This window comes from Thunnus thynnus, chromosome 1 (genome assembly GCF_963924715.1).
Source record: "Thunnus thynnus chromosome 1, fThuThy2.1, whole genome shotgun sequence".
Classification (NCBI taxonomy): Eukaryota; Metazoa; Chordata; class Actinopteri; order Scombriformes; family Scombridae; genus Thunnus; species Thunnus thynnus.
This window is the reverse complement of record NC_089517.1, coordinates 489,217-516,203: the sequence shown is the minus strand read 5'-3', so window position 1 is coordinate 516,203 and position 26,987 is coordinate 489,217. Positions and strand designations below refer to the sequence as shown.

The 26,987-nt window shown below is 38.2% G+C and overlaps 1 protein-coding gene and 2 long non-coding RNA genes across 8 annotated transcripts in view; 2 read left to right on the top strand and 1 right to left on the bottom strand.

Annotated features, from left to right (window-relative positions):
• Positions 1-26,987, top strand: part of LOC137184991 (NLR family CARD domain-containing protein 3-like) — a 281,932-nt gene that overhangs the window by 155,846 nt on the left and 99,099 nt on the right. For 5 of the 6 annotated variants that reach the window (XM_067595042.1, XM_067593559.1, XM_067594205.1 and 2 more), the window contains one exon: positions 26,733-26,834. In XM_067595042.1, the coding sequence (XP_067451143.1) occupies positions 26,733-26,834 (102 nt within the window). Of the gene's footprint in view, positions 1-23,095; positions 23,444-24,861; positions 25,015-26,732; positions 26,835-26,987 lie in introns of those variants that run through there. The other variant, XM_067597187.1, reaches the window with a different exon arrangement.
• LOC137194050 (uncharacterized) lies at positions 1,324-8,372 on the top strand. Its single transcript, XR_010930946.1, has 2 exons — positions 1,324-3,613; positions 8,261-8,372. It is a non-coding gene; the product is annotated as an uncharacterized lncRNA (long non-coding RNA).
• LOC137192515 (uncharacterized) lies at positions 12,209-14,020 on the bottom strand. The gene is made up of 2 exons (XR_010930627.1): positions 12,905-14,020; positions 12,209-12,859 (listed from the first exon to the last, which is right to left on the bottom strand). It is a non-coding gene; the product is annotated as an uncharacterized lncRNA (long non-coding RNA).

Here is a 26,987-nt window from a genome sequence, read left to right as displayed (position 1 = left end):
GTTCTCAGCTGCCAGTCCTCTAGTCTGAGAGAGCTTGACCTCAGTAACAACAACCTGCAGGATTCAGGAATGAAACAGTTGTCTGCTGGACTGGAGAGTCCACACTGTACACTGGAAAATCTCAGGTCAGATCAAGTCACAGTTTGTCTTTGAGATATTTTTCTAAACTATAAGGTTCAGCCTCTCTAATGTCAGGTTTTCCACCAGAATTTTATTTTTCACAGGAAAGAAAATGTTTGAATTTTCTACTTTATCTTTCTTTGATTCAGCTTCATATACTTTACAGCACACATATATGAACTCTGGCTGAGATAGAGAAACTGATCTTTGCTTTGATGTCATGTGATTTACATTATTACATGTCTGTTTATCACAGATTTTGTCATATTTAACTGTCAGGTCTCCAAGATGTTTAGAATAGAACAGCAAAGATTTTAACCAGAGCTGAGAAAAGAATTTATATCCAGCATCAGCAAGAGTCCAGAATCAGCATTTTAACAAAGATCATTTATCTTTTTGTTCATTACTGTCTCTCCAGGCTGAGTGGCTGTAACCTCTCAGAGATAAGCTGTGCAGCTCTGTCCTCAGTTCTCAGCTCCCAGTCCTGTAGTCTGAGAGAGCTTGACATCAGTAACAACAACCTGCAGGATTCAGGACTGAAGCAGCTGTCTGCTGGACTGGAGAGTGTACACTGTACACTGGAAAATCTCAGGTCAGATCAAGTCACAGTTTGTCTTTGAGATATTTTTCTAAACTATAAGGTTCAGCCTCTCTAATGTCAGGATTTCTGATCTGCAGAAGTTTTCCACCAGGATTTTATTTTTCACAGGAAAGAAAATGTTTGAATTTTCTACTTTATCTTTCTTTGATTCAGCTTCATATACTTTACAGCACACATATATGAACTCTGGCTGAGATAGAGAAACTGATCTTTGCTTTGATGTCATGCGATTTACATTATTACATGTCTGTTTATCACAGATTTTGTCATATTTAACTGTCAGGTCTCCAAGATGTTTGGAATAGAACAGCAAAGATTTTAACCAGAGCTGAGAAAAGAATTTATATCCAGCATCAGCAAGAGTCCAGAATCAGCATTTTAACAAAGATCATTTATCTTTTTGTTCATTACTGTCTCTCCAGGCTGAGTGGCTGTAACCTCTCAGAGATAAGCTGTGCAGCTCTGTCCTCAGTTCTCAGCTCCCAGTCCTGTAGTCTGAGAGAGCTTGACATCAGTAACAACAACCTGCAGGATGCAGGGGTGAAGCTGCTGTCTGCTGGACTGGAGAGTCCACACTGTACACTGGAAACTCTCAGGTCAGCATTCATCAATCTGTTCATCTAATGAACATTTAAAATCTGAATGATATTAGAGGATAAACATTAAACCTGTGCAGGATTGTCTCTGCTGATATGATTTGTCAAACCAGTTTTTATGACATTTCAGCAGTAGAGAATTACTTTTCATGCAGATTATATTGTTTTCTTTTATTTATGTTGTTGATTTTTTTTAATACCACAGATGATTTTACAGGTTTTTGGTAACACTTCATTTTACAGCTCTGAAAACTTCATGGTAATTAGGTGATAATTACCAAGTAACTTATTTAAAATTTCTTTGAAATCAGCCTACAAATTATCCCAACATTTACCTTGAATTTCATGGTAATTTCATGGTAAGTATGTGAGTTGTTGCAGCTTAATTTCCAACTAGTTTCTGTCTAACTTCTGCAGGTCAGTAAAATGAAGTAAATTTTTAAACCATTTACATTCTGACCAATTTATTTATAATTTTAGCAGATCAGTCCAATTTTGTACTAAATTTCCTAAATGTCTTTTTTTTAAATTGTAGGCACCATAAATTACTAATTACAGAGAAATAAACTTCATAATCAGGAATCAAGTTACTAATTGCCCATTTTAAAAGTCTCATTCCTTGCCTGATTATTGAGGCCTGATAATAATGTCTTCACACCACTCAACAAGTTAAATGTCACTTTTTATATTTTGAGACAATACATCAACAAATAAATTAAAGAAGAAGTAACTTTTTCAATGTTTCTGACACAAAAACACAGCATTTGTGTTGTATTACTTTTTTACACCTTAAATAACACTCTGATGTCTTTAAAAAGGCATCAATTTACCGATGTTCCCTAAACTACTCACATGCAGTACATACTGGCCATAACCTAATGTTGCAACAGTGGATAAATTGTTTTGAGTATCACAATGAAATGACTTGTTTCACTATCAGAATTTGAGTGTGTTTGTGCTCATGAGATTATACACATTAGCTAACATTAGCTTAAATTAGCTAGATCTAGTAAGTCATATTTATGCTACTAGCTCAATGCACTGGCTGCATAATTCAGTCATCTTGAGATGGCCTTGTTTTTGTCAAAGGTTCCCCAGAAATCCCGGACTAAAGAAAGTTTGGGCTAGGGCTGTGTGATATGACGATCTATATCATGTGATGATGTAATCTCTTCATATTATGCTCTATTTCGTTGTGATTCAAATCACATTCATCTTTTGTACGGATTACATTGATAAATTACACTTCTTGGCTTTTTACTCACAAAGCTTTTATTGCACTTACAGTAATGTAACAAGTTTAGTTGTCATCAACTCTCCACCGCTGTTTGTCTCTCCTCTGCTGCGCTGCACACACACACACAACGGACCAACTATTTATTCACTGAATTAAAATATGTTACATCGGGATAGCTATCATTATCAGAATATGAAATTACGTATATTGGGATATGAGATTTTGGTTACATCGTCCAGCCTTTGCTTGGCCATAGCTGTCAGATGGAAGGATTTTGAGCCAAATGGCACTACAGTTCTCTTTAGCTGTCATTTCAAGGCAGATGATTTTGACAGAACTGGACAAATTGTGTGTGTGAAGGAATATGTGATTCAGTTTTTGCATCCTTTCCAGACCATTTGAACAATGTTAGTGAACTTTCAAGTCATAAGACTATATTGTTCTTTGTAGTAAACAGTGTTAATATATAGTGGAAACTGATTGGAATTAAAACTAAACCTGATACTGAAAGTAAACCACTGTAAAAGTCACTGCTAAATGATTTAAAAGAGAAAAATATGATTTCAGTGGACTGTCTCTTGATGCAGACTATCAGTAGACGCTACAACTTGCAGATGTTCCCTAAACGCCTTGCGCGCAGGTTAGTGGTAAATGCTATAATTTAACAATGTTCGCTAAACGCCTCACACTAAGGCTATCGGTAGATGCTACAATTTACTGATGTTCCCTAAACGCCTCACAGGCAGGCTAGCGGTAGCTGCTAGCGGTAGCTGCTAGCGGTAGCTGCTAGCGGTAGCTGCTAGCGGTAGCTGCTAGCGGAGAAGATTCTAGTCTCTCTTCAGTTACTGCAGCGCAGCTCCTCAGACGGGTGTTTGGCTAAAATGAATTAGTTTGGAAAGAGTAAAATAAGGCGTTTTAATATCAGATTTAAATAAGTCGAAACCGAGTGGAGGTGGCGTGTTGCCAGAGAGAGAAAACTGCTAAGCTGCAGAGCGGCTGTGGAAAAAGAATCTTCGGGACTCCGGCGGGCGTTTCCCTCCAAATTAATGGATTATCCTGGTGAGTTAGTCACCCGAGGTTAGCTGGTTAGCATTAAGGTTTTGTTCCAAAATCATTGAATGGTGTGTTAGTTTACCTTGAAAGGTATGGTGAAGCAAAAAGCCAGTCAGGATATAATGTTTGTGTGATGTGATGAGAATACAGCTGATGCAGCTTTTTAGCCGCTAACCACTGTAGGCTTAATTGCAGCCTGGAAGCTAGGCTAAGTGCTACATGCTAAGCTGCTGTTGTAGCGCTGGGAAAGCACGTAAGGCAGTTTGTGCTTATTTGAAATGGACTTAAAAGCTAATGTGTATGTACTATAACATGCAAAAAAGGCCTGATATGTGCATTAATTTGAAATGTACATGTACAAAAAAAGGAAAAGAGACAATTTAGTTGAGAAATGTTTATGGTAACACTTTCTATGAAGCCCATGTCTATAATGCATTATAAACATACTTATAATGTGTTATAATCTGCTTCTAGCACTGTATAATTATAGTTATAAACACTCATAAATATTCATAATGCTTTATAACAATAATCATAACACATTATAAAGCATTTTATAATGACTTATAAGGTCAAGAATCATAATACTTCATAACTGCTGGTCACTCACTGACATGTTTTACAAGGATCATAGTGTATTATAATTCTCATAGTTGTAATACATTACAATCATTTTATAATGCATCAATAATCACTGTTATAATGCATTAAAATGTGATTTAAGTGACTCTAACTGGTCATTGGGTGCTTTAAGTGAAGTAATGTAATTCCTGAGGAATAGACAGATATAATACATTACAAGCTGCTTATAAGTCACTATAAGTGCTCATTGTTTGCTTCAAGAAAAGTGAAAAAATATCATTAAAATCTTTATAAGAACACAAAACGTTAAAATAAATTAATTAGTTTAACGAGTCATAACAGACAATGAACAACTGAATGATGAACATTTACATTTCACTAATGTTTCCCCAAAAAACTCACTAAACACTCAAATTATAGATAAAACCTGAAACTATTTCTATTTATATTTTACTTTAATGTAAACGTTTGATCAACAAAAGTGACTCATTAAAAAACTTGGTGAGTGATAAGTGATTATAATGCTTTATAAAATGATTGATATGATTCTTGACCTTATAAATCTTAATAAAATGCTTTATAATGTGTTCTGATTATTGTTATAAAACATTATGAATATTTATTTAGCTGAGAGAGAGAGAGATAACTCTCCATTCATTCTCTGTGGACTCTGATTGTGTCAATAAAACAGTGAGAGTTGCATCAACCAGATGATGTTGTTGCAGATTGTCACACTCACGAGCCAATGGGATTGTTTCCAGCGTGCGTGTGCGTGAAACAGACCAGCGTGGAATATGTAAACACAGCATCGCTCAACTTTAGCTCATAGTTCTGAGTTTAGATCAAACATCCACACGATGGAATAACAACAATAAGATTCATATTATTGTTGTTGAAGGTTCAATCAGTGAAAACCAGTTAACATAAATGATGGACAGATAGATAACGGTTTGCTACAGATGGTAGCTAGCCAGCTAAGCTAATGTTAGCCTAGCGCTCAACAAATTGACGTTTAGCTGCCAGTTGAAAGTCACGTAAATGTAAAACAGGTTACCCCAGTATCCCCACAACAGACTTCAGTCTGACTGGTTTCATATCAAATAATGTGCAGACCTGGTCTACATGATGGACTGATGTGTGTTCACTGTGGTTCTACCTGCTGGGACCAGTCTGTGGAGGACTGGGGAGACTGGGATGATCAAACTGTCTCCTTGACTACTGGTGACTTCAGGTTGTGCACCAGTCCGGGCGTTAAAATCACCACAGATTATTATATTTGCTGCCCCTGGTAATGACATATCTGTGACTCAAGGCAGGGAAACATGTCATCAGAGAAGTAAGGGGACTCACAGCACATAGATATATATCCTTCTGTGTAGGGAGAAGATCTCTTTTTATTTTCTGATGTTGAGAATTAGTAGTGAATTGTGTAAATGTGACTTGTAGCATATAATGAGTCGTCCTGAGTCTCTGCTGGACTAACAGTAGATCATTTGTGGGAAGGGGCAATAATCTCTCTGTAGCTGGGAGGGCAGTGTGTGGGTACATCACCTCTACACCATGTTTCTGATAGGATTATGATGTCATTATTATTGATAGGTTTTACTCTTCAGACCAAAGACTGAGGAGTAACGACCTTGGATATTCCAACAGCTTATTTTAAAGGAACTCATTGAAATTCTCAACAGAAGATGAAATAAAATAAAACAAACACAGAAACAACTTTTACACAGGTGACCTCGAAGAACCTATTAGAGTGAAATATATTCATATTCATTATATAATATATTCATATTTATTATCAAATTAGGATTTGTTTAGTTTGAAAGATGTTTTTATAATAAATATATGAAGAAATGAAAAATTGAGATTCAAGCACACTATGTTAATATAAGAACTAGAGCTACTCGATTATGGCAAAAATCATACTCACGATTATTTTGGTCAATATTGAGATCATGATTATTTAACACGATTACTTTTTGACTCATTTTTGCCGATGCAGATATGTGCACATATTTTATTCCAGCTGGCTGAGGAGACTATTACACCTGCAATCATAGATTGTATTAATGATCAATAAAGACAAATTATGAAGGAAGAATTCAGGAAGACTGGAGTTCAGGAGCTCAGCATTAAAACTTTAATGAACCTGCCAAGTGGGTGCAGCAGCACTTTTCTTTGAGTTTATTAGACAGACAGGATTAATGTGTAGGATTTAATCTTTGGTCCACAGTCTGAAGCAGAAGGTGGCGGTAATGCACCTAATACGCTGGTTGCCAACCGCTGTTATAAACCACAAAGAAGAAGAAAAAGGTTTTTTTCAAACAGAGTGGTACATCCTGTCAGCCGAGGGGTTTCCTATCTGTGCAGCCGAACACCGCAGCTCCTCTATGGACTATTACATCCTGACGGTCCCGGTGTTTCCTCCGCAGGCTCCACTTCACTGGATCCAAACGGAGAGCCGGGGCTAGCTGGGAGGCTAGCGGAGCGTTAGCCGCAGCATGACCGGAGGGAAGCACAGTCAGTTAGCCTCAGCTAGCCTCCCAGCTAACGTTAGCCCCGGCTCTCCATTTGGATCCAACCAGAGCACCAAGCCCCGGTTTGCTATTCAGTTTAAAGTGGGAAGAAGCAGTAGGTCTGTCGGGCAGCTGAGTGAAATGCAGCCTGCGGAGGCAGAACAGGTTAGCCCCGGTTTCACTACAGACAGATTCACTCGCTACAGTGGGCGAGGAAATAAAGCCAATGAATCAATAAGACAAACATTAGCATCAGTTGGTTAGCATCAGTTGTTAGTATCAATTGTTAGCATAAGTGGGTTAGCATCAGTGTGTTAGCATCAATAGGTCAGCATCAGTTGTTTGCATCAATTTTTAGCATCAGTGGGTTAGCATCAGTTGTTAGCATCAGTGGATTAGCATCAATTTTTGGCATCAGTTGATTAACATCAGTATGTTAGCATTAGTGTGTTAGCATTAATGGGTCAGCATCAGTGGGTTAGCATCAGTTGTTTGCATCAATTTTTAGCATCAGTGGGTTAACATCAGTATGTTAGCATCAATTGTTAGCATTAGTGTGTTAGCATCAGTGGATTAGCATCAATTTTAGCATCAGTTGTTAGCATCAATAGGTAGCATCAGTGGATTAGCATCAATTTTTAGCATCAGTGGGTTAACATCACTTGTTAGCATCAGTGTGTTAGCATTAATGGGTCAGCATCAGTGGGTTAACATCAGTATGTTAGCATCAATTGTTAGCATCAGTGTGTTAGCATCAGTTGTTAGCATCAATTTTAGCATCAGTGTGTTAGCATCAGTGGATTAGCATCAATTTTTAGCATCAGTGGGTTGACATCAGTATGTTAGCATTAGTGTGTTAGCATTAATGGGTCAGCATCAGTGGGTTAGCATCACTTGTTAGCATCAATTGTTAGCATCAGTGTGTTAGCATTAATGGGTCAGCATCAGTGGGTTAGCATCAATTGTTAGCATCAGTAGGTTAGCATCAATTGTTAGCATCAGTGGGTTAGCCTAACCTGAAGACTCTAAACAGAGAACAGGAATATTTGTGCTGCTGAGTCTCCTGAGTTTTGTTCAGCACAACCTGAGAAACACTGAGTTTTGTGTGATGAACTTTATTGTTTAGTGGATTAATGCACTTTAATCCACTTTTGGACGCGGCTCTGCTCTCTTGGCTGTGTGCAGTGAACTGATGTCCCTCTTACATTACTTCTGTAACAGTCAGATTACATTAATTCTAGGGTGAGTTTTTCTCTTTATCCTCCTGCTAACATCGACTGTAAATCCACATTTTAAAGCTGAAAACATTTTCTTCCTGGGGGGTCATGACCCCAGACCCCCCTAGGGGGTTCACATCTAAAAACATGCTGCTGAATCATCCCTCAGCTGCTGACTTTTCCCATCTGGCTGGATGCTCAACTTTCTGGAGCTCCCTGATTCAGTTCATCTCTTAGTTAGTTAGTTAGTGTGGAGACAGTTTGTTTTTGTATCTGACTGCACACAGCAGGACTCTCAGACTGTCTGGCATGTGTGTTGTTTTGTGTGTTTGCAGCCTGTCAGGATGTCTGATCACAGAGGAAGGCTGTGCTTCTCTGGCCTCAGCTCTGAGCTCCAACCCCTCCCATCTGAGAGAGCTGAACTTGAGCTACAATCATCCGGGAGCCTCAGGAGAGAAGCTGCTGTCTGCTGGACTGAAGGATCCACGCTGGAGACTGGAGACTCTCAGGTACACTCAAAAAAATATTTAGGCCTAATATGTAAGACTTATGTATTTCAATTGCATATAAAATTTCCATCCATTGGAATTGCATAGTTTTGACATATACAAACTAATAAACTTAACATGAAGCATTTTTATAATTAAAACATGAATTAAACAAGCAGGAATGAGAGGTTATGTATTCTTATTAATAAATCCAATGTGTGTAAAAGAAATAATAACCAGGTTTATGCAATATCCCCAATTAACTTAAAATGCATCAAATTAATGCACTTTAAATGAATAAACCCAATGTATTTTAAATGTATCGTTTTGAAAACTATGAACAGTGTTTCTGCTATAACAGTAAATGCCAAAAATAACGCCAAATATCCATTCATTCGGAAATCAATAGCGTTTGGGAGCCTCTGAGCAGCGCTGTTTCGAAACGCGAGTCAACGTCTGTGCCGTTGCCATGGAAACTGCAGGTTGCGTAGCTCCTTTTAAAGAAAAGGGCAGTACGTGAGCGAGTGTTTAAGCGAGAGAGCGATCGCCAGAAAAGTGACGGTGAATGTGAGCAGAGCAGAGTAAAAGTTGAACAGTAAGGTCGTATTCAGACCCAATCAGGTGTTGCGGCGTTCTGCCGCAGGGTGGCGTGGAGGTGTGGGCGTGTCTATTTGTCCTCCGGAACATAACAACTGTGAAACAATCAGAAAATAACGTTTTATTGATCTGATTCACCGGCACTCTCGCTACCAGCGCTCCCTCTCTGTCTTCATTCACTCTCTAGCTCGCTCGACCACTGCTGCTGTCTCTCTCTCCTTCTCTCATCTTTTTTACAGTACAGACTAAAGTGTGTCAGTCAGTTAATAAATGCTGCAGCATGGGGGTTAGCTCCAGAGTTAGCAACAATAGGTTAGCCTAACCTGACGACGCTAAACAGATGAATAGAAGCAATGGGGAACGGAGGAATATATGGCTGCTAACCCCCCCCCCCACCTTAAACAATAACTAAAATACATTAAAAACAAAACATAAAACAGTCAGATTACCTTCACATTTGATTAATTTAATATCTATTTGGAGCATGTGGCCAGTTTGGGTGTTGCAGAAAGTCAAAGGCAGCAAAACGTCGCCATACAACAACATCACACTACACCATTTCCATTCAACAACATAACACACTGACATTCAGCACACACCCACAAAAAGAGCAACCAAAACATGTGAACAACAAATATAGTAAAAATCTATTTAAAAAAACAAAACAAAACGGAAAAACAAAAGAAAATACCGTTCTTACATGCACGAGGTTAAAGAAAGTGCTCCCTTTTCAAATATTTACTTATTTTGGCACAGTTGACCATTTAGACAAATGCCTATAAAGACAGGCAAACAGTTAAAGGCTAATTTAAGGTAACCCTGAACTATGATTAGTCATTTCAGAAGCATAACAATTCCTAGAATCTGATTGAAATTGAAATTAGAATGAAAAACATTGTGAAGGCTCAGGTGAGGCCAGTCGGCCTTAAACACTTTGCTGCTTGTTGCATGACCAAGAATAGAAACGATTCCACTTCCTGAGTTTGATATGTAAACCAATCTCACACGTTTGAACTAATTGACTTAAACCATATTCAAACCATGTTCATACGTTTTAATTGATCACATTTCATTATTTTTAGAATTACAATATTTCTGCAGATTTTATGAGATTTGAATAAATCCATTTTCAAATTGTGGTGATTGAATGAAAATGACAGAAATCCAAATGCTTAATAATAAATGATGGCATGAATGATGTTTTTGAGTGTATGGAGAGACAATGTCTGATAGAGGAGGAAGAGCTGGAAACATTTTCTCTGTCAGAGCTGATCACACATCTCAACTCAATCTTTGACTTTTTGTTATTTCTAACTGAAGTTTCCTGTAAATGTTGAAAGTTCAACCTGATTAGATTCAATCAGGGTTTCAGAAGGATTGGGATACTGGATTCAGATTGGATCAAAGTCTATCAAAGCCCAACCCCACATTTGAACAGAATAATCAAACAGTAGACTAGAGCGATGTAACGTCCATGTTTGCATTCTGAAAGAGAACGTGCTGCTCTGACCCCCCTCCTCCTTTCAGCCTGCAGCCTGCTGGAGTCCGATGGTTGACACCAGGTCCTTGGAGGCGTAAGTGTGTTTTTCATTTCATTCATGAAAACAAAGCAAACTTCAAACGGTGACATCACTCATTCACATCCTACTGAGGATGAAGATGATGTCATCATCAATCAGGTGATCGATCAATAACTGCAGCTGTATTGTGTCTCGTTCTCTCCATCAGATTTCTGTCAACTCATACTGGATCCAAACACAGTAAACAGATACCTCAAACTGTCTGACAACAACAGGAAGGTGACACGTGTGTGGGAGGATCAGTCATATCCTGATCATCCAGACAGATTTGATGTCTGGTCTCAGCTGCTGTGTAGAAATGATCTGACTGGTCGCTGTTACTGGGAGGTCGAGTGGAGAGGACTGGTTTATATATCAGTGAGTTACAGAAGAATCAGAAAGAAAGGAAACAGTAATGACTGTTGGTTTGGAAGGAATGATCAGTCCTGGAGTCTGATCTGCTCTGATGGTGGTTACTCTGTCTGTCACAATAACATAGAAACATCCATCTCCTCCTCCTCCTCCTCCTCCTCCTCCTCCTCTGTCTCTAACAGAGTAGGAGTGTATGTGGACTGTCCTGCTGGCACTCTGTCCTTCTACAGAGTCTCCTCTGACACACTGATCCACCTCCACACCTTCAACACCACATTCACTCAGTCTCTGTGCGCTGGGTTTATGGTCTGGTCTGGTTCAGTGTCTCTGTGTTCTCTGTAGGAGGAAGAGTCTCCTCCTGTTAGAGAAACTTTCTCATGTTATTTAGTACCAACCTGATCTCTCACTGCTCAACATGGTTTCCACATGACTGACAGTTTGTTTGACATTTTAAAAAGCTGTAAAAAAGAAGCTGATGTTCTCAGAGCAGATAGCTCAGTCTGTTAGAGGACTGTTTGGAGGTTCGGAGGTCGTGGCTTTGATCCTTATGAGTCTCAGTGAAACTCAGAAGCTCTCAGAGAGAAAACCACCAGCGGCTGAAAGTTTACTGAAACCTCAAGTTGTGACCAAGGTTTTTAAAAATGTTGGAAGAGTTTTGCCCACTAACTATAACACACATAATGACAGTAAGTATCCGCTGGCCTATAGAGGCTCTTTGTTGTTTTTACTCTTATTTGTTGTTCAATTAGTTGTTTTTTTAATCATATAGTTAATTCAGAAAGCGACATGTTTTTATGTGTCTCTACTGGATGTGCATGTAGAGCTGTAAATAAACATTATGATTCAGAGATTCATCAATTCATGGTTTTGTCTATAAAATGTCAGGAAATTGTGTAAATTGTGTAAAATGCTGGTTGTAATTTCACAGAGTCAAAGGCGACATCTTTAAATGTCTCATTTTGTCTGAACTAAAGTCCAGAACAGTCAAATATTCTGTTTATTATCATGTAAGACAAAGAAAAGCATTAAATCTTCACACCTGAGAAGCTAAAAGCAGAAAATGTTTGCTTCAAAATGACTCAAATGATGATTAAGTGTTAATTTAGTGTTGACGGATAATCAATGAATGGACTAATTGTTGCAGCTCTGGCTGTATGTGAACAGAATATTAGAGGACAAACAGCTGACAGTTTAGCGCCTTACTAAATATCCACAATAAAAAGCTCATTTACAGGATCATCAATCTGTTTACAATCTGTTTGAAATGTTTCTTATTTCCTGTTTTTGTGTTGTACCAAGTAAAGTTGATCATTTGTATGTTTATGTTACTCAGGCAGAAATAAATGGAACTGCAGTATCACCTGTTATGTCCAATAAAAAAGGATCATAAATAATAATAGAAGCTTTCATTTGATCTTTATTGTCAGATTCAGAAAAATGGCACTCTAATAATAAGCTGAACATTATTAATAGTTCTATTGTTTATTCACACACAGTTTAGCGCAGGGTCAGTTTCTCATTTCTACAACCTTCACACAACTCAACTTTGAATGAAAAGTCACATTTTGATATAAATCATCAACAGTAATAGTTATATTTGGAAAATGTGCTTTGGACAAAAAGCAAGTGTTTTCTTCTCCAGGAAGAAAACAGTGAAACACGTGTCGGTTAACTTTCTGCACACAAAGTGAATACAGACGTCCGTTTGTCTTCTTCTGCTGTGACGATCAGCGGGTCAGAGGTCAGAGGTCAGATCAGGTATGTGACGAGGAGCTGAGAGAGGAAACCAAGAAGAAAGTCAAAAGCTCACAGCTCAACATCCAAACACAGACTGCACACAGAGCTGCAAGCATGGAGGAGAAACCATCACATCTACAGATCCAGGTACAGTTCTCCACTTTACTTTATCACAGAAAAACTCTCATTTTTCTCTTTTTCACTTCATTTGAAAGATGAAGAAAACATCTGGACTCCTGCTGTCAAACTTCATCCAAACTAACAGCTGTTTTCTATTTCCATCATGCTGAACATGCAGGTTTGGAAAAACTAAATCTTTCTCCAAATGTCACCAAACAAGACTTTTACAGTCCGTTAAGAAACTCTTATTATCAGAAATAAACGTGTCTGATTTTACAGTCCTGAACATTTTCACATGTTGGAAAATCAAACTTTATTTGTGTCGCAGCTTTACAATCCACATTTATGTTGAAATCTGAACCGTATATTTGCTTCTTTATTTCAGGGATTTTTGTATATTTGCTGCTTTTATGTTGTTCTTTTAATATCTGGATGTCTCTGCTTCTGATTGGACATTTATCTCCAATCAAAAAGACAAATCACATCTGTTTCTGCTCTTATAATAATAATAATAATAATAATAATAATAATAATGTCTTTAAATGGTAAATGTATAACTGTTTCATGGCAGTCTTCTACATTTTGCAGAACATATTTTTACTGTGTGAGTATTTGAAACATTGGAAATGATCTGAAGACGTAATTTGGACTGTTTTTTTTTCATTGATTTATTTCTATTGTTACTGTTATCAAAATGATAATTACACGGAACACAGTGATAACGGTAAATGAAAATCAATCAATGACTACAGGAGTAAATATTGACATGTTTACCATAAGATGGTGTTTGTTTGCCGGCGGTCATGAAGCCTCTATACCTGTCCGCGGAGGGCCGAACCCACGAGAGGAGCCACGAGCCAAAGGACCCTATTGGCTCTCTCTGCCTCGCTGTCTGGCTGCAGGTTTCTGCTCAGATTCTCCCTCTTGCAGGACGGACCATGACAACAAGGAACAAACCGTTTCTGATTCATAGATCCATTAGTTTTATTGATCATACAAGTGTCGAGTCTATCAAATGTTAGAAAGTCATGAAAAAGGCCGTCAGTCGTTCTCAGAGTCGACAGTTATGTTTATTTAGTCTGAGTAAAGTCCAGAAGAGATTCAACCGACACCAGAGGTGGAAGAAGTACTCAGATCCTTTACTTCACTACACAATACTGCATGTACAAATACTCCATTACAAGTAAAAGTCCTGCATTAAAACCCTCCTACAGTAAAAGTATTCATTCAGTAATTACTGCAATACTTTAACTACATCAAGCTCATAATACTTATGTACTTTTACTGCAATACTTTAACTACATCAAGCTCATAATACTTATGTACTTTTACTGCAGTACTTTAACTACATCAAGCTCATAATACTTATGTACTTTTACTGCAATACTTTAACTACAACAAGCTCATAATACTTATGTACTTTTACTGCAATACTTTAACTACAACAAGCTCATAATACTTATGTACTTTTACTGCAATACTTTAACTACATCAAGCTCATAATACTTATGTACTTTTACTGCAGGAGGGTTTTTCATGCAGGACTTTTAATAATGAGACTAAACTCGTTATAATCTTTAAAACATTTTCATTATAATCCAAATCTGTAGATATATTCTGTGCATGTTTATCAATATTTGTCGTTCATAATAAATATGAATACAAAGTTTTATCTTCTTTATTATAATTAATAGTTGTAGAGATATTTCAGTCTGGACCGACACTGAATAAACTTTTGTTAAAAATATATTTTTATTTGTGTTAGAAGGTTTGAATGTCTGTTATGTAACTACGTGACGTCTTTTACTGTTTTCATGTTTTATTTTAGGTTTTTTTGTCTTTTTTCATCTTGTTTTTTTTACTTTTTCTGAAAGTTAAAATGTTTTTTTGAATAAATGAGAATCATTAGTGATGCTGCAGATGATTTTCTATGAAGATTGTATTTAGCATTAAATAGACAGTTGTTACATCAGATATATGATCAACGAGGGAATTTCATTTCAAGATGTTTTTAACTTCAGGATTCTTTACTACAAGACTGAAGCAATGATGTGCAGCGTTCACATGTTGACATTTTGTCCAGCAGATGGCAGCAGCAGCTCTATAAATTAAGGTCCTGCTGTTTTTATGACTTCATAGACTGTAAAAATGACTTCAGCTCCTTATTTAGACTGTTGCCTGTTGTAGCTTTAGGTGATGTGGGTGAAATGAGTATTTAGTCGTCTCTACATATTATTTTTGTCATTCTTGTCTCTGTAGGTCTGTGATAGCGTACCGGGACACCAGGCAACACTTCTCCTTGACAGACCAGCTAGTCAGAGGCAGCTCGCTGCAGGGGCAGGTTTGAACAGTACGACGGGGCGTTTCCTGAAGATGCACTGAGCAACGGCACGAAGGCCGATCCGACGCTCAATGGAAGCGAGCTGAAGACGGCTGAGTCTCATCATCAAAGCCTGTCGTGGTGCTGTGGACCTTTTCATCTCCACACCCATGACCCATGACCACGGTGGAAGCTGAGAGCTGCTTCTCAACCTTGAAGAGGATTCAAACCTTTCTCAGAAACACCCGGGAGAGGCTGAATGCATATTTGGTCGTAGCGTCAGTGGAAAAGAGACTCGGCCGACCGACTTGAGCCAGAAAGTCATTGAGAAGAACAAACTTTATGTTCAAGAAGTGTTCAGGCAACATTACAGTGTTGTGTTGTTTTTAGATTTGTTTACTTTTTCTTTTCTTTTTTTGCTGAGCCATGGAGTGCTGCTTCAGTTTGTCCCCCCATATTTCTATCACCAGCTGCCACTGTATGGAATTCAACACACGAGCCGATCAATAACACTGATGTTCGTACTGTAATGTACAGAACACAAAAATAACTCCACCAGAGATCGGCTGACGGTTTATTGGTCGACAAGTGAGGCTGCTTTCAGTCTTCATGGATCTTTGATTAGCAAACTCCTGATGTGTTTTTAAAGGAAATATCTTTTTAATATGACTGTCAGCTCTTAAATTTATATCTTTGTTGTCTTCATCGTTTTTTTTCCTGTTGGTTTGGTTAATATCGTTTTATTATATTGTTATCATACGTTTTATTTATTATTTACGTTTTTATTGTTGGTCTAACATTGAAATGAAGTTGAAATAATGCAGAAATGTCCTCACTACGACGGTTTAAGGATAAAATGAAATATAAGCCGATACACACAAAAGAAAAGATATTTAAGATTTGAAAGTGTCTCTGAATATAAAAGATGAAGTCCCAAACTCTAGGTAGTGACACGTTCAGAAAAACATCTATATGTAGTATTATTGATTTGCAAACATGGAGGGTTTAAATGTTGCAAAGAGAAAATGCAGTCAGCTGTTACACTGGCGCCCCCCGGAGGCCATAATGTCCATTACACACCAGTAAACTTTAATGGGTCAGAAATGGTCTTCTGCCATGTTAGCAGCTCAACACAAGTTGCTGACAAAACTATAAACATTTTTACCACAACTGTGAGTCAGTTTGACAAGGCGTGGTGGCTGAGTGGTAAGGTGTTGGTCTCGTAAACCAAAGATCAGGGTTCGATTCCTGTCTGTGCCTTGTCAGGTGTGTCTACTTTGGAAAAGTTATAGTGGGACTGTGGGACTCTTGTCTCCCCCTTCTGGCAGTGAGAGTAATTACAAAAACACTGTGAACAAGTTCTTATGCCATAAGCTCCTCCGCAGCCGACTGCGTCGCTACCGTTCTGCCTGTAAAACAGTGGATAGATTGATTTCAGCATCACACAACATCGCAAAATGACTTGCTTCACTAGCAGAATTCGATCTGATAACATTTGGAAAGTCTAGAAGAGCTGCACGATTAAATGATTTAATTACTCAAGTTAGCAGAGAGCTAACAGGAAGTCAGCTGGCTCGGCCGGGGGAAGTCTCTGGTGCGCAGCATTCAAACGGCCAACGTGGGAACGTCCTGCCCGACATGAGATTTAAAAACTATGTATACTGTGAGACACACACACACACACACACACATACACACACACACACACAGACACACACACAGACACACACACAGACACACACACACAGACACACACATACACACACAGACAGACACACACACACACACAGACACACACACAGACACACACACACACACACACACACACACACACAGACACACACAGACTCAGACGGCGTGCTGCAGGAGCGTTCAGGTGTTCGGGCTGCAGGTGCATCTTGTGGACTGCTGAAGAGCAGCTTGAGTCTGAACTAGAGGAGGAACCTCGCTGTGCTCTAACATCCACATTCCTGATGTTCAAGTTGCTTTTTCTTTTTAAGTTTAATTATGGCCTGATTATTCCTAGCAGTGTAGTAAAATAATAATCTTTTTAATTTTATCTCTTTAAATTTCTATTTGGACTTTTAATTTTAATTGTGACCAGAAATATCTTCCATACAGCTACAGCTGCGCGTCAGGTATGAAGTAAATACTGGAAACACTCAAGTAAAGTACAAGTACTTCAAACTTGTAGTGAAGTACAGTACTTGAGTAAATGTAGTCAGTTAGTTTCCACCTCTGCTGGTGAGGATCAGTGACAGCAGACTGATAGAACATATGACTCAGTTTGTTAGAAGGCTGTGAGGAAGAGTTGTTAGTTCTTCATCTGTTCAAAGAAACATGAAGATGAGATTTGGACAAATTTAATCCAAACAGAGTTTATTATGGAGGACGATGAAGAACTGACCAGCTGGGATGTTGCCTGACGTTACAGTTGGAAACCAGATGTTTGAGTGACATGAAGCAGAAAATGAGATGCTGATGAAGACGCTGATGAAGATGCTGATGAAGACACTGATGAAGACGCTGATGAAGACGCTGATGAAGATGCTGAGTTGATAGAAGTTGGTGTGCTTGGTTTTCTATAAGCTCTGATAATAAATTATTGCGCGTTAGTTTATTTTCCGTAGTCGTCTGAACCACTGAAGGAGAAACTTCCTGGATCTGGTTTTCTGAACTTTCACCACTAAAGAGCAGCTGCTGTTGGATCCTTCAGAACCAACTGAGACACATTTTGTTTTGTGTTATAACTAAAGGAAGAGAAAGTTACTCTTAGTGAAATGGTCATTAGATGTTTCCTTCAGGTTTTTTCTTTAGAACATGAATGTTTACAGCTGGAAGTTGTTATTTATGTTATTATTGAGTCTCATGTTGGATCATTTTAATGTAAGTAAAGTAAAGATCATTCCTTCATTTCTGCTGCTCAGAACTGTCTATGAATGAATGAATGAATGAATGAATGAATGAATGAATGAATGAATGAGGTCACATGTTCAAGTTCCCCTTCGTCAGTCTGATGCTTCATCACCTCCATCATCACCATGGAAACATCAGCATCAAGCATCAAACGTGAATGACTCACCTGTCGAGTCAAATAAAGGGACATTCAGTCACATCTTCTTTTGTCTTCAGGTGAGTTTAAACTCGTTAGTTGATCAGCCTGAACGTCCGTCTGCTTCACCTCTCATCAGGATCAATGGACAGTGTAGCTCCGCCCACCAGCGATCGTGCAAACACATGATTGGACGCTGCTGCCAGCCCCGCACTGATTGACAGATGATGATGGTGGAGGTGATGAAGGCTGTTAATTAATTTATCTTTCTTCTCTTTGTTACTGTAATATTTTACTGTTGTTTCAATCGTTTTCTGTTTTGTTCTTTTGTAAAAATCTTAATTTCTTCACTGAAATGTTCTGAACGCAGTTTATTATCTTTAATGTTGGAGGAAGATGTGATGAGATATATGATGTTCACTCACATGTAAGTCAGGCTGTGACCTGAAAACTCCAGTAAAGTTAGTTTGTAGAAAAATGTAAAATAGATTTTTCTGATCTTTATAAAACTGTGAAGCTGTTTGTTTCTATAAAGTTTGATTCTTTAACAACACAAATGTCAGATTATATCATGTAGAACTGCAACTAAACATTATTTTCATCTTAAATGTAAAAAAGAAGAAGTTCAAAAGTTCCACAGAGTCTGATGTAAGAGACAGATGAAGAAAAAGTCACTATTGTGTGTAAAGTCGTGTAACATCAGCGTGAAACTGATTGATGTCCTGGAGACAGAAGACATGTGGTGTAAATAAGAGGAAGCTGAGTTATGAAGAGGAAGGCCCAGAGAGACTCCGGGTTCCTTTTAAAGCCCAAAGGAGAGAGATCTCTTGGAGACTCTCTGTAATCTTTTAGCTGTTTGTATTTTGCTTTCTGCATCTTATTTTACTTATTTTATACAACCAAATAAAACTGTTTTGTGTTTTTATAAACTCCAACCAAAGTTCCTGACTTGTGCTGATCTCTGAGGTCTTCTGGTATCCGTGACGCCTCCTTTGGGAACAGCTGACATTAGTTTGAAATTTATTTAGATTAAATGTTATGATGAATTTTGCAAAAGATAAACTTGGAGTGTTTATTGAGTAACAGGAAGGTAAAGGTTCAGATTTAATGACTGAGGTCAACATGCTGCTGCACATGTGATAGATGTATGATTTCAGTACAGAATTAGGATGAGAGGTTTATTATTAGAGCTTTAATTGGCCTCCAGTGACGACCTGTTCAAACCTCCAACACCTATTTGCACCGATACGCTTCGCTGTGCTCTCAGGATTCCTGACTAACAGGCCCGTCGGTGGCGGTTCAACAGCAGCTGGTGATTATAGAGACCAGACTGACTCTGGTTCCCTCAGCAAGGCTTGAGAACTACGTTCGATACCTCGGTCAGAGGCAGAGGACGGCCGTCTGTCGGTGCTTTATCCACACCAGCAGGAGGTTTCAGTTATCTGCAGGCAGAAACCAGTACAGTATAAACATGCAGGCAGAAACCAGTACAGTATAAACATGCAGATAGAAACCAGTACAGCATAAACACGCAGGCAGAAACCAGTACAGTATAAACATGCAGACAGAAACCAGTACAGTATAAACCTACAGGCAGAAACCAGTACAGTATAAACATGCAGGTAGAAACCAGTACAGTATAAACATACAGGCAGAAACCAGTACAGTATAAACATACAGGCAGAAACCAGTACAGTATAAACACGCAGGCAGAAACCAGTACAGTATAAACACGCAGGGAGAAACCAGTACAGTATAAACATGCAGGTAGAAACCAGTACAGTATAAACATGCAGGCAGAAACTAGTACAGCATAAACATGCAGGCAGAAACCAGTACAGTATAAACATGCAGACAGAAACCAGTACAGTATAAACATGCAGGCAGAAACCAGTACAGTATAAACATGCAGGGAGAAACCAGTACAGTATAAACATGCAGGCAGAAACCAGTACAGTATAAACATGCAGGGAGAAACCAGTACAGTATAAACATGCAGGCAGAAACCAGTACAGTATAAACACGCAGGGAGAAACCAGTAGAGTATATCTGTCATTCCCCCTCCTCAAGACGTCAGCTGATCACATCTAACTAATAGCATGATGACTCATCTCCATCGTCATCCAATCACAATGCAGCTGTCTTTTTAAATATGTTTTCTCCCTCTTTGCCTCCTCATCACCTCTACACTCATTATTATTATTATTATTATTATTATTATTAATATTATTGCAATTATTATTATTATTATTATTATTTAGTGATGCTGGCAGACTGATGATGAGTGTTGCAGTTTTAGAGGAGTCCAGGTGCTGCTGTGTGTTTCTCACCTGATGTTTGTTATTCTTTACCATTATCACCACTTTACCACCATTCCCTCACCATTCATTCCCAGTTAGTGAAAGGCTGAAGATAGAGCCAGAGGCCCAACAGTCCCCAGCACTGAATGTGTGAGGAACCTGTTGTTATCGAACTTTCAAAATAAAAGCCAACTGCCCAACTGTGATTAGTATCACAGTTGGGCTTTGGCGTGGAACATCAGCTCTATAGCGCCCCCTAATTACTTTCAGCATGTCTGAGGTGCTAGAACACTAATGAAACGTTGCACGTGCATCAGAAGAGGCGTAACTTGATATCTGATATGAGTCTTGGGTTTGGCAGAATGTCTCGTTTTGTGAAAAACTGCTTTGTTAAATTCAACTGAGGCTGAAATGAAGGTTTAATAGCCTGAGTTGGACCTTTGTGTTCCCTCCATGTTTGCAGCTTTTTCAATATGAAACTCCTAAAATAAAGAACTTCAAAACACAAGACAAAACAGACCAAATATAATAGAAGAAACTGTAACACAAGTTACCCTTATATTATATTTTAGACTTTCAGAACTGTTTATTGGTTTTGTGGTTGGTGGAGAGAAGCTGTGGCGTCTCACTCTGTAAACTGAATATGTGACAATACATGCATATTATAATCCCAACATGCATGTATTGTCACGTATTTACCAGTAATATGTGCAGGACTGGTTCTTCTCAAACAAGCTCTAATTTCCACTGTGGTTTAGTCAGACAGGAAGTCACATTATACAACACGCTCTGCAAACCTCAGAGACTTGATATATCTTTGATTTCAGTTTTCAGACTGACAGGATGTTTCATCCATTGATTTTACTTCTGTTACAGTCATGCGGAGGAAACTCCAGAGAAACATGTTTCAGTAAAACATGGATGTGAGTAAATGTGCTGGAAAACAAAGAAAACAATTCAGCTTCTGACAACAAAGAAAAAAAAACATTTTTATGTAAATACAATGAATGAGATGAGATAAACAAGTGATAAAAACTAATATTAATTGATAAAATAATGATCATTAATTCAACAAGAAAGGCTGATTATAGTCTACAGTTAACAGCTTCAACACATCGTCAGGTTTCTGTGTGAATTCAGCTGAAATTTACAACATATTAAAAGGTAATGCTGCTATTCTTTAATTACCAAACAGATTATAGATCAAATATATTTCTGTGAGCTTGTCAACTGATTAAAAATGAAAGTTTCCAGTTTACTGTAACTAAGGTCAGATTAGTCTGCATTAGTTAGTTATTACACATCAATTTCATATGTTTGCTGTTATTGATTAGTTGAATATTATACTGTTCAGTAGCTTTAACTGGAGTCATTTTAAAATATCAGCTGAATAAGAGACAAGAGTTCATTCCTATGTTCACTTTTAGAATCTCATTTAGTTTCTCTTTCTGTCCGACTGCAGCTACTGAGATAAAATGTCACAGTGGTCAAAAAACAGGACGTTCAAAGAGAAACAGCACACTGAAACTTCCTGACTTCAGCATGCGGTTAGAACCTCATGCCCGTCGTCAGTATCTGTGTGTACAGTATGTTGGTGGAGGAGTTTTGACATATTTGTTAGTTTTATTTTAACTGTTTTGGATTCACAGAAGTTCAGGATGGTTCATCAGACTGATGGAAAGTCTTTCAGAGTTTTGCTTTTCCATCACATCGTTATTCATTAAGGTCCATTGTAATGCAAGAAATTACTGTTTGTCCAAATGAGTCACAGTTTCTGAAACTTTGCACAGAAGTGATGAACATTTATATGTTTTATGGGTCTCAGATGTCGGTAGGGCCTCCTATGAAATTTGAAAGTTGAATCTCCCACATTTAGGTTTCACCTAGAAGTACTAAATGTGGCCTTTAGGAAAGCATCCCATAATACAAGAACCTGACACCACTCTGGGAATTTCACCCAACAGATACACGAGATCTGTGATACAGAAAAGGAGCAGAGATGAGAGTTTCAAGTTTCAGAAACAGAATAAATGTATTTAGATTTTAAAGAGAGCAGGAGTTGTTTTAATTAGTAAAAGCTGCATTAAAGGCCAGGTTAAAATCAGATTTCTTTATTACAAAATATGTTATATAATGTTAAAGTGTTAGTACATGGATGGACCAGTACAGGGGACGGTTCCAGAGAAACTCACACTGCAAGACAGAAAAAACAAAACACACACAGGTTAGTAAGACTCAGCAGAATAACATGAAATACAAAACTCAAGAAGCAGAAGGAAACCTCCAGCCAGTCATCAAAGCAACCCAACTGTCCTGTTAACTGGATAAAAGCAAGAAAATCTCCCCTCATTACTCTCAGCAGGTTTACAAAAACACAAAACAAACAAAAACAAAGATAAATGCAGTAAACTCCCTCCTTTACAACGAGCAACTCATAATCATTTGCAGGCTATCACTCTAAATTTCTCTTTGGCTTGCATGTGCAGAAATATCTTTTGTCTTTTTACTGTTCAACTATTTACCACAATGAATTCATGAGATAAATCTCTTATAAACATGAATAACATGTCAGTTTGTGTTTGTTCTCCGCCACGGTTTACTGCTCCACTCGCTCAGAGAAACCAGTACGAATGTTTCCCCTCTGACACTGAGAGGAGACAGAAATGATCAAACACTATATTTGCACTTTTTCACAAACAAAGACCACCGGGAAGCTTAATGTTTGGTTTATTAAAGATAAGGAACAGAGAAAGGCTTGAAAACCCAGAGAGTTGAGACTGAGGGGCTGTCTGACTGAATCCTGCTGTGGTTCTTGTGCTGAAAGAGAGAAAGACTCACATATATCCACCTACCAGCATCCAGCCAACATCACTGTGACTGAGACAGAAGGACTGTAGTTTCCTGGTTGCAGCAGTTTTTTACTTCCTCTTTCTCCTCCATTGTGTTGCAGGAGTTTTCTCCGTGTGAAGTTTGGTAAGTGACAGTTTTCAGTTAGTTTACTGTAAAACATGTAAAAAGCAGAAAGTGAAGCTGCAGTTTGTGTTGAGAAGAGTTTATCTCTCTGCTAACAACAGTACAGCTGGTTAGCACCATGCTAACATGCTAACAGCAGTTTCTCATCAACAGTCATTGACTGTTTTTCTGCTGTTTGATGCTGCAGCTTCATGTTCAGCTCTGTGTTTGTTTCTGTGTGTTTACAGGTTGGATTGAGTGTGTTGTTTCTGTTGTGTGTTTGTTAGTTTTCCTGGTGAATGTGTGAAAGTGTGATATGTGACAGTTGTTTAATGACACAATAACAAACAGCAGCAGTGGAGCTGCAGGAGATCTGGGCTCAGACAAGAAGTGAAATTCTACTAAAACTGTAAAATCATCAAATAAAGACTTTGTGTGCTGAATGTGTTGAGAGTTGAGTTGAGAGATGCAGACGTGATGAAAGAGGATCATGTGATATTTTCACTAGTGAGCAGGTCATGTGACACACAGACGTGATACAAACATGTACAGAGTTGATGTTTGGATCAATTTATTTCATTAATGTTCATATTGAAATGATTCTTCTGAAGCATTAAAGAGGTTTGGAGTCAGATCCAACATGGAGGATGTTTCCAGCACTTTGAGCTGCTGGATCACTGCGTCTGATTTCTGATCCATTTTATAAGTGTGTGTGTGAGCTCAAGGTTTCACTGTCATTACACAATACAGGACAATGAAATGCAGCTGCTCTATGTGACACATTCAGACAACACAAACACAACATTCATTAGAATCACAGTAGAGTCAGAGAAGTGAAATGAATCAGTTTTAGTCAGTTTGTGAGGTCCAGCGAGCTCAGACTGCTGCAGTGTGATCCAACAGTCCTGCAGTAAATCCTCCCTCATGAAGCTTTAATGTTCAGTTTGTGTTCAAACTGTTTCAGAGACGCGTTGATTCAACCTGTTGCTCATTTTGGAGGCTGTAGTTTGTGCTGCTGTTGGATGATATTGTGTTATACTGACAGCTGTTTCTCATATTTAATCAATGAGGGAGGACTAAATATTATATATATAATAATATACAACCATCAGAGAACAGTAGAGTGTAAATGATGAAGCTGTTCCATGTAGACCGGCTCATGTGTCACCTCCCGTTTCCTAAAATCTATCAGCTGCTTGGTTTTGCTGACGTTAAGCAGCAGCTTGTTCTCTGAGCAGCAGACGGTCAGATGTTTGGATTTTCTCTCCATATGAAGTCTCTTGGCTGTTTGTAATGGATGATGGTGGTGTCGTCCCTCCTCCAGCTGTCAGTGGGAGGCAGATTTGATGTCTGTAGACTTTGACAGTGACGTGATGATGAAGTGATGGACTGATGAAGGAGAATCAGCAGCATCTTCTCTCTCTGTGTTTCCTCCACAGCTGAAGCTACAAAGTCTCTGTGACTGGATGTGACTGGACTGAGTGCAGCTCTCCCAGCAGCTGTTTCTCTGCTATGGATCAGTGTGAGGACAGAGAGGAGGGAGTCCCTCCCTCTAAAAGCTCTACCAAAGCTCCAAAGACCGAAGCTCAGAGGTGAGATGAGGATCTCTAACTGTCCATCACTGTTCTCCACCATCATTATTCACACTCACTGTCACATCTGACACTCAACTACTGAATAATAACTCACAATAACTCAGAATGAACGACTGACTTTACTGTGTTTCTCTAAACTTGTGGCTGGTTTTATATCCAACATTAATCTGGAACTCAGAATATCTGTTGCTGATTGAAGTAAGAAGAGTTTAACCAACTCTCTACAGAAACGTTTGGGACATGACTAGTGTCTTCTAGAGGTTTCTGACTCTGTCCTGCTAAACTTTGGGTCTGATGACCATAATGCCACCCAGAGCTTCTAACAACAGCACTGAGGAATATTTCACAGTGTGTGAATTGTTGCTTAAACAAGACAAAAGAAGCTTCAGAACTTGTTTACAGATCATAGTTGATTCAAGAGGATTGATGATCTGTCAAAGCAAATCTATGATTTCATGCTGAGTCTCAGAATGACTCAAAAGGAATTTGATGATTTTAAAAGTTCATGTAAAACTTGGTCCGAGAACTGTAAAGAAACAGTTTATAAACATCATAATATTGTTGTAGATGGCGTTAAAGAGTCTGGGAGAGAAAAGGTGTCTGAATCTGAAGAAAAAGTGAGAAAATTAAAGCTGCAAGCAGCGTTGAACGGGCCCTCGCGCCCCCGTGCAAACATGTAAAGTTTGGTGCAGACTGGAGCAACTTCCTCTGTCATGGTGAAACATCATTATTATTGATGAGAGTTTGACTTGGAGAGATCAAACTGGGTTAGAAGAAAAATCAATAAATCTATTGGTATAATAAGGAGGGTTAATCGTCACCATAAACTGTCTTCTTACTCTTTATTACAGTCTAATTTATCTCTACCTGTCGTATTATAATATAGTTTGGATGAGTACTTTTCCTACTAAACATTTTGTTATGATTGCAGCTCGAAACTGCAGATTCTTACTATTAATAACATCAATATTTCTCAAATATGTGTTTTTATTTATAAGATAAGATAAGACATTCTAGTGCAGTGAATTCATTCTTACTCATCAATCTTCAGATCTTCATCCTCCTAAATTTCTCACTTGCAGACGTCAATTATTGATAAGATTTCCCACCTGGTCAAAAACTGTTTCTCTTTAAAATGTTACAAAAGATGCTTTAAAGAACATTTAACTGCTTTTCTCTGTGTTTTATGTTGATCTATATCATAGTGACATGTATCATATACAGGTGTATAAACCACATTTTTTTGTTTTTATTTTGTTTTTATTATTGTTACGGTTGTTGTTGTTGTTGTTATTATATATATTTTTATTATTTGCCATCACTTGTATGTAGTCACAATATTTTTTGTAACATTGTGAAATTTTAACATTTCTTTAGGAGGAGGCTTTAAATAGACCTGCTGGTTTTCTGCCTCTCACTGCACTGTATATTATTTATTCTTTGTCATTTTTTTGTATTTTTTTTGATAGTGAAAAGTAAATAAATAAATAAAAAATAACTTTCTGAGTTAACAAAGACCTCAACAACTGATTAGTCAACTAATCAATAAGATGGAGCATCTTTCATCAGATGACATGTTGATGAACAGGAGAATGTTTCTCATCCACTGTCTTCTTACTGATTTTCATTCTGCTTCTAAAACTTCAGCTGCTGACAGTCTGGTCAAAATTCATCTTTTTAAACTCTTTGATTTGTTAATTGTTTGTTTGTATCAGGATGCAGCAGCAGAGAGCAGACTCTCCTGAACCCAGCTGTGTCAGTGTCGACTCTATGGATCGTCCTATTGATTTAAAAGATGGACAACCTGCTGATGGAAGGTAAGAATATGAAACTGATGTTTGTTATTATCTGACTCTCCTGAGAAGAGGAATCAATATATTGTTTCAGCAGTGACATCACAGTGTCCACCTGTGCAACAGTCACATGTCAAAGAGTTCAGTGTTATAAGACACCAACATGGTCACTATATC